This window comes from Neolamprologus multifasciatus, chromosome 7, assembly GCF_963576455.1.
Source record: "Neolamprologus multifasciatus chromosome 7, fNeoMul1.2, whole genome shotgun sequence".
NCBI lineage: Eukaryota > Metazoa > Chordata > Actinopteri > Cichliformes > Cichlidae > Neolamprologus > Neolamprologus multifasciatus.
The window spans coordinates 37,789,353-37,802,336 of NC_140445.1; the positions used below are offsets into that span (position 1 = coordinate 37,789,353).

Below are 12,984 nucleotides of genomic sequence, written 5' to 3' on the forward strand. Positions count from 1 at the left end.
ATATATATATATATATATATATATATTTATACATAATAAAATGAAATAGATGTTATCTATATATATGTGTGTGTGTGTGTGTGTGTGTGTGTGTGTGTGTGTATAATTGATGTTCTTTATCAAATTTGTCTCCCCCTGGTGGACTTCCTGAGATATTATAGGAAAGTAACGACAGAAAGCTCCACCAATTAGAGGTGGGGATGCCGGTCAGGTGACTAATTCTTCGCCGCCATCATTGTTAGTGGCAGTGAAGCTTGTGTGGAGGGTGACAAGAAGCACCAGCGGAGCTTCGTGGAGTTCTGGTCCGGCTGTGAGTGAGTGTTGTCCGGATATTCAGCCATGGTTCAGACGTGCTCAGCGTACGGCTGTAAGAACCGCTACCACAAAGACAAAGAGATTTCATTCCACAAGTAAGTTAAGTGCCAATGTGTGTTTGTGTGTTTCAGCGAGCTGGGTAGCATTAGCAGTCCTGACATGGTGGTTGAGCAACGTCCACCAGCCTGCGTTCACTAATCTGCCTCATTAAAGATTAACTGCTCTTCCTCAACAGTACGAAACATGTGGAGTAGGACACGGAACATTTTACGTGTTTGCAGGTTTCAATGCTAAAATCCGGCTACATAAAAGTCAACAGATGCTATTTTTATTTGATGAAATCAAATGTTTTTATCAAGTCTAAAGTCACAAGTTTCTCTATAGTGGCTATACCGAGGCACAAAAATTTAGATATTACTAGAACTTTACGGCTATTTCGCTTTTTTACAAGCCGAATTTATCAGCACGGAACACATTTACTTATAAAGTCTTGCAGTTATATTCTTAAATATGTTTGGCTTTCCGTAAATAAGGCGACAGTGAATTCCTCCAAATTTAACTGCAGTTTGGATTAATGTGTTTATGCTTACTGCCGGGAGTTAATGCGCATTTCTTTAGTCCCCAACTTTAGTCTCAAAACAAGTAACAGAAAGAGTTAACGCTTCAGTTTTGTTTTGTTTTTTTGTTCTGTTTTTTACCAAAGACATAAAGTGTACTTCATAAACAACTTAAACGAATTATTACATTAAACTGATAACAGAAAATAATTCCCAAATCATACAGAAGCGTTTTGTTTCTGTGTATTATTATCACTTGTTTTCCAGGTTTCCTCTGGCCCGTCCAGATATCTGCTGTAAATGGGTGGCCGCGATGAGGAGAAACAACTTCAAGCCAACAAAGTACAGCAACATCTGCTCCCAGCACTTCACCGAAGACTCCTTCAAGAGGGAGTGCAACAACCGTGTGCTGAAGGAGAGCGCTGTGCCGTCGCTGTTCACCTTCAACCTCAGCATCAAGGTGACCTGACTAAGGCCGGCAGGACTTTTTTTTTTCCAGGAGCCTCCCAAGAGTTTCCAGTCACATTTTCTTTATTTCAAGATAAGAGCACAGATCTGAGAGACAGCTCAAATTAAGCAGATAGTTTAGGTAAGCTAGATAAGTAGATCAGGTTAACTTCAGTTAGGTAGCAATTAGTTAACTCGTGTTTTTCTCTCTAGCAGTCAGAGTCCCTGGAGGATCCCTTCCCCTCTGAGAACCTCTTCCCGCTTTCTCTGCCTCTGACCTCTGAACCAGTGGAGGAGGAGGAGCCTGAGAGCAACCCGCTCGACACCTGCAGCGTCACAATGACAACGACCTCAACGACGACGGCGGTCTCCTGCGACCACAACTACACGGTAGAGGACTCGGCGCAGCAGAAGAGGCGCATCGAGCTGCTGGAGGAGCAGGTGGAACATCTGAGGAAGAAGCTGAAGACGACGCAGCAGAAGTGTCGGCGGCAGGAGAGGCAGCTCAAGAGGCTGAAGACCGCCCGGGAGGCGGCACCCAGGATGGCCCGTCAGTCGGCGCCGGAGCCGGGCTTCAGTGAGGGATATGTGATTTTGCCGAAACACATCTACCACAGTTTGAAAGGCATCGAGTGAGGCGGAGTGGAGAAGTTTCATCGCTGCTGAACTGAAGGACACAAATATTCACATATCTTTCTATTTTTCTCTTTGTTTTCTAGAGCTCGGGCTGCACTTAAATGACTTCTTAAAGCTTTAGGTTTTGGTTTGGTTTCAAGAGCCAACAGCTCTTCATACTTGATGCACACAGACTGATGGTTCTTGTCACTGTGAGGAAAACAAAGCACAGTTATGCCCCCCCCCCCTCTCTCTCTCAAAAAAAAAAAAGAAAACTGTTGAACTATTCCTTTAAAGAGTGCTTTTTATGTTCTGTCACATATACGAGGTGTTACCACGTAAGCTGAGGTGAGATCGTCATCTCTGGATTTTCTTGACCGATTTCGTTGTGCCTTGCAGGAGCAAACAACAGCTTCTGTTTTACACTGTGCTGAATTTCTCTAGGAGGATCATCCCAGTGAGGAGAGCTGGGTCTGCAGCCACAACTGAGCAGTTTTCATCTGAAGAGCCCACGGTGTCGAAGCTCAAAGGTGAGAGCCGAGGCCGTTATGAACCATGATGTTCGGAGGCATCTGAGGTAGATCGCTAGGAGAATCGATCTGAGCCTTTAGGTTTTGAGTTTTGCAAATTAAAGAGGAAAAAAAGCTGGTAAACCTGAGAAGAAATAACAAATTTATAAGAGAAAGAAATGGTAAATTTATGAGAGAAAAAATTGACAAATTCATCAGGAAAATAAACCCTTTTTTTCTACTCTTTGATCTGCATGATGCCATAGAGAGATGATGCTGGAAATGTGCTGGATAGATCCCCATTAAACATTCTGCTGTTTAATATGGAAATAAAATTTGACAGTATGAAATGAACTCACTTGAGCTTCTTTGCTTTTGTTTTCAGAGTTTTGTTTTTTACTTAAAGGCTGATTGAAGTACATTTGCTGCAAAAGCTTTACATTTTTCAGTGTTTCTTGAGATGCAAAAACACTGCTTGTTACTGCTGATGTGCAATAAACTGAAGCCATACGAGCAGCTTCTTTGGCTCTTTGTGCTTCCTTCACTGAGGAGGGTATGTGACTGGTTTTGCATGAAATTAGCAGAAGTGAAGCTCGGCCGTTGTTGTGTCATCACAAATGAAATTAAAGTGAATAAAAGAAAAACCAGCAGACATTGTCTTCATGTTCCCATGAAAATATCAGAAAATGAAACGGATCCAAATCTCCTCCTAGATCCAGGGACTTGGTTCATGTTTGGTGTGGAGGGATTTTCCACCTTTGTAGATGTTTGCAGTCATTCCCATGATGGAAGACTACAAGATCCAAACCCAGAAGGTGGTGTTCCTGATGTTTGAAAGTCCTACTTTTTTTTTCCAACATGGAAGACTATCTTTACATTGTTACTGTGGGATATTTTATTTTCTCCCCTGCCCCTGCTTAGCTCGGCGGGTCAGCCCAGCAGACAGCAGAATTGCCCCGACAGCCGTTTTAATGTCATGCAGCACAAAAAACTCAAACAAATTCAAGCATCCTTTTTAATCATTAGAAAGTGATTTTGACCCAGAATGGATCAGCCTGGTATCCAAATGTGGGTAAAATGGAAACCTTTGATATGCTCAAATTTGTTTTGAGCAGTCACCTGTTCCACACTGAGATATGAACCATCAAAGTTTAGCAAAGAGTGTAATTTTGAAGTTTTCTCCAGTGAATCAGATCTGCAAATGTGTACACTTGTAGCTGGAAGCTCACACACACATATAAAGGGTGTGAATATCATGGACTTTTAATGATTTCTTTAAATTGTTCATTTTTCAGGGTGGAATGATCATGCAGCATACATTGTTAATGATTAAAAAGAAACTTCAATAAATTGGAACCACCAATTAAAATTTCATCTAGATTGGATGATGATTATAACCTACTGTCTACTTTCTGTGTCCACTAGGTAGCACCACAAGTGTGACCTAATACTGGCACGTAGATTTCTCCGGACTGGACAATGTACAGCTGAGATACACAATATCCTGTCTTGTGGCAAATATTCGAAAGTTGGCGTGCTGCCATGACCGCGCCCTTTCACATAAACTCAAAAGCTTCGCAATTTAACATCACCAAAAATCACACTCACTAAAGATCATGTTGCTCTGATGAAATCCATGTAGAAGAATAAAACCTGACACTTCTTGTTGCCTCTAGGTGGCGCTTTAACTATTGCTGACAATGGGCATACCAGGGTGAGACTCTCATCCTGCCTGTGAAGTTTGGGAGAGACTGGAAAACATGTCTTTGAGTTACATCAATTTGGTGCCTTGTGGCGAAACATTAAAATTCGCTGCAGCTTTTGACAAAAACTGACAGTTTTCATAGCACCCAAAGACCAACTCCTTAAGTCTATCCTGGACAAATTTGAGGTTGCCTGAGTCAGCCACTTTGAAACTGTAGCCCAAAGTGAAGCCCAAAGGTTAAAACATGACATTTCATCTGTTCCCACTAGGTGGTGCGTCACTATTTTAAAATATTACAATTGAAATGTGTTCAGGGGCAGAGCTTTATCACATCTGAGAAGTTTGGTCCAGGTTTGGAGCTCAGACCCTGACCTAAACTTTTAAACTCAATTATTTTTTCTGAATATTTGAGCCATTGTTTGTGGAAAGAGATGTTACACAATTTTTTAAAGTGTAACTTTCCAGGTTCGTGACCCCAGAGATTTATATTCATACTCAAAAGTATATTGACTTAAAACTAAAACTTTTTCTGTAATTTGAGTGATGATGCATTCAAGCAAAAAATAAAATAAAGGTAACTTTTTTTTGTTACAATTAATTAAGTAATTAGCATAAAATTATTATGACTAAACTTAGACTTTCAAGACTGCTGAGTTTTAAATTCCTAAAAATCATTGGTCAGTACCAGTACAACATTCAACTTTTATTGTGTCCTATAATAAAAAAAAAAACAACATAAAAAACTAGTATAAAACTAGTATACGTTTTTCAATGTACATATTAAACAAATATGTAAGACAGTTTTCTTCCATTTGCACAATATCTCTAAAAATTAGAAATATCCTGTTTGAGAGTGATACCGAAAAACTAGTTCATGCATTTATTACTTCTAGGCTGGACTACTGTAATTCATTATTATCAGCATGTCCTAAAAACTCCCTGATTCCCATGATGCATTGAGTATTTCTTCTTCAGTCACCTTTCTCACTCACTATGTGTTAATAGACCTCTCTGCATTGAATCATATCTGTTATTAACCTCTGTCTCTCTTCCACAGCATGTCTTTATCCTGTCTTCCTTCTCTCACCCCAACCGGTCGCAGCAGATGGCCGCCCCTCCCTGAGCCTGGTTCTGCCGGAGGTTTCTTCCTGTTAAAGGGGAGTTTTTCCTTCCCACTGTTGCCAAAGTGCTTGCTCATAGGGGGCCATATGATTGTTGTTGTTTTTTTTCTCTGTATGTATTATTGTGAGGTCTACCTTACAATATAAAGCTCCTTGAGGCGTCTGTCGTTGTGGTTTGGCGCTATATAAATAAAATTGAATTAATCAATGAAATTCCTCAATCATGCAGATACTTCATAATCCAAAACACGTTCTCACTCCCAAAGCGTAACATTTTACGCTAGGTGACAAATCGTCAACATATTACGTTTTCGGCTACCCACCACGTTCCTAAATGACGACCTCGGAAAAATGAGGAAATATGAGAACCGTATGGACTTTATCTACACATGTTCGCTTCTTTTCTTCAAATCGCTTAGAAACACGCTATTTAACATCATTACAGTCATGATAAGGTCAGGAAAAAGGTTATGGTTAGGGCTAGGGATAAGGTTAGGTTTAGGGCTGGAATACAGGGCTGGAACGTCTATTACCGCGGGAGCGTCATTGCACTGGATTTCGCCCATAACCCGCCGCGTACCATAAGAACGCCGAAGGCCTCGTTTTGCGTTCCTCAGGAACGCCGCGGGACGTCACAAAACGTCGGCATGTTACGCCTCGGGAGTGAGAATGGGCTCCATAATCACAGTGTTTTTGTTATTTTTGTTTTTGTTGTTGTTTGTTTGTGTGTTTAATCCTCTCCCCCGCCATTACCCTAATTATCTTGAATTTAGTGTTCCCATGAATAGAAATGATAAATAAAATTTTTAGAAAGCCCCCCCAAAAACAATGGCATTCATGCCCACAGTAAGTATAAACCATGTACTCGTCTCACACGTTAGAAAACAGATTTGAATGATTTATAGAGCATTTCCCACCATCAGAGATCCTTGCTTTTTTCAAATACATCTTCCATATTCACTTGACTCCAGTTATATTTATGTCGTGTCAAATCACAACAAAAGTCACCTACATCCATTCTCACATAGAGACAAAAAGACCCACTTGCATTCACTCCTATGGCCAATTTTGAATCAACGGCTAACCTAACTCCTCCTTTAAGACCGATTATCTGTATGATCAACTCGGTCACCTATAACAACTCTAAGTTTCTGGCTTCGATCCTCAACCCATTGGTCGGCAGCTCTGAACACCACATCCAGTACACCTTGAATTGTGTTGAGAATGTGAGATGTCATTATGGAAGCAGATGAAACCATGGTCTCATACAATGTTACCTCTCTTCACTTGCATCCCAGTCACAGAAGCGTTGGAGGTAGTTCGTAAGACATTACAGGATGATGTTCACTTTTGGAACGGTGTCTTAATTCCTCCTATTTCACATACAAGGGTCAGTACTACAGGCAGAAACATGGGTGTGCCATGGGTTCCCCAGTTTTACCCATTGTGGCCAACTTGTACTTCTTCTTGGAAGAAGTGGAAAAGAGGGCTTTGCTATCCTATTCTGGAACACCACCAAGTCATTGGTTCAGGTATGTGGATGACACATGGGTGAAAATCAAATCTCAGGACGTACCACAATTCACGGATCACATTAACTCAGTGGACCAACACATCAAATTCACCAGGGAGGATATGAAAAGTGGCAGGCTAGCCTAGACTGTGGGATTTCTATCAGTAATGGGGGACATCTAAAAGCTGATGTGTACCATAAACCTACGCATACGGATCAGTATTTAAGGTTTGACTCCCATCATCCACTGGAGCATAAACTGGGTTTCATCAGGATGCTATAACACAGAGCGAACACCATCCCCACAGACACAGCGGCCAGGGAAGCAGAAGAACATCACATCAAGAAGGCCCTGAGTAAATGTGGTTATCCCAGCTGGACATTTGTCAGCTGGGATAACCAGCTGCCTGGGAAGGCACCTAAAGAAAGCTCCAGCCGATCCAGGAGAGAAGGACAACCGCTGCCCAAGCAAAACAGTTGAGCTGCATTTTTTCTAAACACTGGGTCTCTGTAGCTTTTAAACCCCAAAACACGCCGCGCCAAAAATTGGTCCACCCCAAGGATCGGGTCCCCCGACACAAACAGAGTAACATAGTGTACGCTGTGAAGTGCCAGGAGGATTGCCAGGATTTATGCATCGGGGAAACCAAACAACCTCTGGTGAAGTGGATGACACAACACAGACGAGCCACCTCATCATGCCAGGACTCTGCAGTCTATTAACACTTACAAGCCAGTGGACACTCTTTAAAGGATGAGGATGTTCACATCCTGGACAGGGGAAAGACCATCTCTTAATCGAGGAGGGGGCCTAAGAGTACATCTTTCGCCATCTTATAATGCTGTGTTTGCAGCCATTCTCCAACTCTCTGTGAATGTTGCTCATGGCCATTGATCAGTGGGCTTTGATCAGTGGTTGCTGATCAATGGTTATGAGAATTTGCATATTAATGATCAAGGAACTGACCTCACAGCCCATTGGTTTCAGTCATTATGCAAATGTACTGTTTATAAGATTGGGGAAACCTGCAGTCAGCTGAGACTAAAGAAGTCACTTGGATGAGTGGTTAAATGTTTCTCCCACTGAAAACCCTACGTCCAGATGAACAGAATCAACTTTTGGGGACTAGCTCCACTAACCGCATGTCTTTGGACTCTGGGAGGAAGCCAGAGTACCCGGAGAGATCCCACACAAACAAGGGGAGATGGTAGAATTGAACTCAGGACCTTCTTTCTGTGCCATTTTTCCTCTAAATTGTTTTCTTGTATGAGACTTTTCCAATTTGCTAAAATTGCGGGCAGTTTAAACCACCGCTACAACTCGATTACAGCTAATGTGAGGACAAGTATAATGAATTATAAGCTAGGTAATATTATTATTAGTATTCTTCTTCTTCTTCTTCTTCTTATTATTATTATTACATAAATTAAGGTAACAAAACCTTTTTCACTTTGGCCGCAGTGATACTTTTGCCCAGCAGGTGGTGGTACAGAGCTACATGTCCGAGGTCTGAGTAACTCAGTGTCCCATGTGAGGCTGCTGGTTGATGTCATGTGTTTATGTTCTTTACGATTGCAGCGAGGCCTAAAGGGGTGATGATGATGTGATGTGTCCAGGATTTCACTACAAGAAGCATGCAAAGTAACATGGGTGCTTCGAGGATTTTTTTTTCTCTATAGGGTTACAGAGAAGCCTTGAGACATCACATATTCTATCATAAATAAACACCAAAGGAATTGTACTTGTAAAAATGTGGTGTAGACAGACCTCCTGCCTCCATAAAGATGCAGAAGTAAAGATCAAATGTCTCACACATCCTTTGTTTTAAGATTGCAGAGTAATAGAGTCAGGGCATGGCTCACTGTTTTGCTTTGCAAAGTGTGAAAACTGTAAAGAAATCTGCCTCTGTGTGAAGATGGCAGCACAGGTGTGGATAGTTTATAGTTTAGTAAATAGTTGGGATACTTACTGAAATGAATCTGAAGTCTGGCAGGATTATTTTTTCAGTGACTTTACAGGTGGTTACCCTCCTGTTTGCCCCTTGGGGGTAAATAAAGTCTCTCTGATTCTGATTCTGATCTGATTCTGTTGTACCCTAAATTGGACTCAGTATGACCACTGACATAGCATGAGTTTGACCGCTGAGTTAGGGAATGGCAAGCAGTGGATCAAACCACTGAAGCATATGGAGGTGAATCTGCTTTCCAAAACTTAAAACTGTTGTTTGGCACTTATATTAGCACAAGAGCTTTCACTGGATATCATTATATTATATGACATAAAAAAGGTTATATTTACTTTTTTCCACACACACACAAAAAGCTTCCAGTGGGATTCCAACCCTTCATCACTATGATAATTTCAACAGTTTTGGATTTTGGAGTGAGTAGAACGTTAGTGGTTGAATGTTCAAGCTGTGGCCAGCTCCCCAGCCAATAATTGGTGAAAAGCTCACCAATTATTGGCAGATGCAGACCACAGAAGCTATCTGCCATGACATTTCAGGCACTGAAATTATCCCAACTTCTTCTATGCTGGTTTTCAAAAGGTACCGAGACAGAACTGACAGTGTACCCGCAGCTTATCAGTAGAAAAAAGACATTTAAGGGCTGATATGGTGTAAGTATTCTGTTGCACGGAGGTGCTCCTCTGACAGTGAGACTACCATCAGGCCTCAGGAAATGCTAACAGTTTAGTTTTGTTCTGGTATCAGTTTCTCCTCACGACCTCGACCCTCCTCAGGTGAACAGCCCTCTGCAGGGCTGAATCTGATCCAGGTGGACATGCTTGGTCTGAAGCTCCGCCCCCAGGCATAGCATCAAGGTCGCCCTGTCTGAACAGTAACGCTCCTCGGGCTGCAGCCTGACCGCTCTCATTAGATAACACCTGGATGACCTGCTGCTCCCAGCATGCTCTGCTCAAGGCACTGAAAGCCGGAGGCAGGAACACAAAGACACTTTCCACTAAATTAATAATATGAACTATAGTACAGAGCATTATTCTTGTGAGCACAAGGGCACATTTAGGGCTAATTTTAAGGGGTAAAGTTGAGCTCCTAAGGTGAAAGATGAACAGCATGTGCACGTCATGTCTTCTTCTTCTTCTTCTTCTGCTTCTTCTTCTTCTTCTTCTTCTTCTTCTTCTATCGGCTGTTTTTCTTCTGTTCAGTCTCCTTTCATGTGAATGTGCTGTTGATGAATATGTTCATCCTCTGACCCAGATACAAACTCCCCGGCTTCACTTTTCATTCTCTTCAGTCTGGACTCAGTGAATTCAGCCTGCAGCAGCGAGCCAAACGCTCGGAGTAAATGGAGGTTAGCGGGACGGTGCTGCACCATGATAATGATGTATATAAATATAAAACACTGTCATCATTTTTAAAATCTGCCCGGCAGCATGCATTCGATCTGTACCGCGGTATGATCTCACTGCCAATAATCTGCTCTTTCCTCAAAAACTCTGAAGAGACGCCTGAGGGGAAGAAGCAGAGCGGGGGAGGAAGACAAGGGGAGAGAGGGCTTTAACTGTGAGAGGAGAAGAAAGAGATCAGAGGAGGGAAAGGCTAACCGAGAGGCTGCTGAGGAGACCGAAAAATAACTCTAATAAGGCACAAAACCAGATACACAAATGAATTACTTTTAAAACAAAGCCAAAGGTAATAAATTCAGAGACTACAATTACACAAGTCATGCTACAGAAGTCCTTAATTTATGCTCCAAATTACTTAATTAGTTCTTTATAAATGATTAACTTGTGTTCCAGATAAGTGCTAATCAGGATCCAGAGTACATGCTCTTAAATGCTAAACTTGCGCTGTATAAACAATGCAGCATAAAGAAATGCATTTTTTTTTAAATCTTATACCCTTTAAGCATTACTTTAAGTGCTGTCTAGGCTTTAAATAACTACAGAAATGGAAAAATAAACACTACTGGAGGATGAATCCCAGGAATGGAAGTTGTTTTATAACATGAATAAAATAGGTGCAGTGTACAAACTGAGTTTTCTGGGGTAGAGATGGTAGATTTCTCACATTTTAATGTCATTAAGCTAGTCATCTTGATCAGGGGTGGGCACTTAATTTTCCCAAGGGACCATGTGAGAAACTGGCACTGTTTTGAGGGCCTAACCAACAACCATATAAAGAGATAAATGTATTCATGATGTAGAGTGAGCACCCAGCTTTACAGCAGGAACAATCAGACTCACAGCACAGATAAAGGAAGGCACAAAATGAAATTCAGTAATTATGCCCCAAATAATTTTAGAGCCTGAATTATTTCAAATAAATTAACTTCATGTTTAATTCAGCCTAAAGTTATTGTAGAGCTTGTGCTAATGCTTCTAGAGCAAATTAAAATTTTTATGTATTAATATTATTATTATTATTATTATTATTATTATTATTATTATTATTATTATTATTATTATTATTATTATTATTATTATTAATTTGTGCAGAATGCTTCATACTCTAGATGTATTTTAGTGATTGATGAGCCATCCTGAAATTTCACTGCAGCCCAGTTGCTTTATCCATATTTAATTTAAGTTCTTCAATCTCTTTAATGTTGCATTATAAGCATTGATTTGTTGTTGATTTAATATTTGATTTAGGCTCTAGGATTTGTGCTCTGTAATAACTGAATCTATCTTGAAGGTATTATCAGTTAGCTGAAACACTCTAGAGTTCATGTTTTAGAATTATTTAATTAATAGGAGGATCACACTCCTCAGCTTCCCTGGGAAAGTTCCATCCAGGATACTGGAGAGGAGAGTTACTTGAATCTCGGATCCAGGAAGAACGATGCAGTTTTCGTTCTGGCTTTGGGACAGTGGACCAGCTCTTTATCATCTCAAGGATATTCAAATGTGCCTCTGCCCAACCAGTCTGCATGTGTTTTGTGGACTTGTGGAAGACATTCGACTGCATCCCTCAGGATATCCTGTGGAGGTTGATTTGATAGTATATGATCCATTTTTAAAGGCCATTCAGGCCACTTACAACTGCAGCAAAAGCTTGATTTGTAGTGCCAGACATCTCTCAACTGGTTTGGAAACAACTTGGTGTTCCCCGGGATGAGTGGGAAGAGGTGGCCCAGTTGAGGGACGTCTGGGCTTCTCTGCTTAGACTGCTGCCCCTGAGATCCGAACCCAGATGGATGGAAATCCTTGCTGTAGAAGTATTAAAACAGATCTACAGTTACTTTAAACTGTGCTTTGATTGTTTAGTCCACGTTTTACATCGAAGTTCATATATTCAAAATAATTAATGCTCTATAATTACTTACTACTCTAAATTGACAGAATTAATTTTCCACATAAATAGTTTAAAATGTCTAAACAAATGCTCTGGAAGTTGTTGTTTTTTTTTACTCTAGAATATGTCATGTGTTTACTAGAATGGATTTACTCATGGGGTAGTTAATGCTGCAGAATTACTTCATTCATGCTTTATATTCTAGAACTGCTTACTTGTACTCTTGAAGTATTTAACATCTGCTCTGTGTGCTTTAATGAATATATTTGCAATCTTGAGTTGTGTCACAACAGGTTATATTTCATTTTGAAACCACAATTTCATGGGATTATGAAACGTCATCATTTGTCCACTAGCATTAGTCTAGAGTTAATGAAAAAACAATGAACTGTTGATAGTAACAATAATAATAACAATAAGAAACTACTGCTAATAATAATCATAATAAGATTCATACTTTTTATTGTTAATATTTTTTTTTAAATAAATGTTTGTAGTTTTGCTCATTTTTGGGTATAATCTTGCTAATTTGCACTAACATGTTGTGAGCATTAGTGTGTGCACTAAAGTAACTTTACTGCATAAATTAATATATGCAAATAAATAGTTTTGTGCTAATGGATCTGAAGGCAGCGAACAAAAATTACTCAGAGAGGAGAAGCTGTGAGATGGAGAGGAGTGAAGGGAGCAAAAAGGAGGAGGATGATGATGAAAGTGTGACCTGTTGCAGCTGTTTGCGTTTCAGCGGATGGAAATATTTAATTTAAACTCTGAAAAGGTCATCGGAGGTTCAAAATGATTCAACCTGCTGAGAGCTGACCGGAGAGGTGTTTAACACATCATCAGGGAAGCTGTTCCAGACTCTCAGCTGCACACATGATGGAAGCACCTTCACCTCAAGACTTGGGGATGTTTATTTTTATGTTGCTGAACTTTAAGGT

The 12,984-nt window shown here is 40.5% G+C and overlaps 1 protein-coding gene across 2 annotated transcripts; it reads left to right on the plus strand.

The window, feature by feature from the left end:
* Positions 1 to 141: 141 nt before the first annotated feature.
* On the plus strand, positions 142 to 2,184 carry thap1 (THAP domain containing, apoptosis associated protein 1). 2 transcript variants are annotated; one of them, XM_085168796.1, is made up of 3 exons: positions 142 to 410; positions 1,140 to 1,332; positions 1,533 to 2,184. In XM_085168796.1, exons 1-3 carry the CDS (start codon positions 340 to 342, stop codon positions 1,953 to 1,955), a joined length of 687 nt encoding a protein of 228 aa, XP_085024922.1. In that variant the 5' UTR covers positions 142 to 339; the 3' UTR covers positions 1,956 to 2,184. The 2 variants fall into 2 exon arrangements, with proteins under 2 accessions (XP_085024922.1, XP_085024923.1); XM_085168797.1 differs by having other exon boundaries at positions 145 to 410; positions 1,536 to 2,184.
* The last annotated feature ends 10,800 nt before the right edge of the window (positions 2,185 to 12,984 follow it).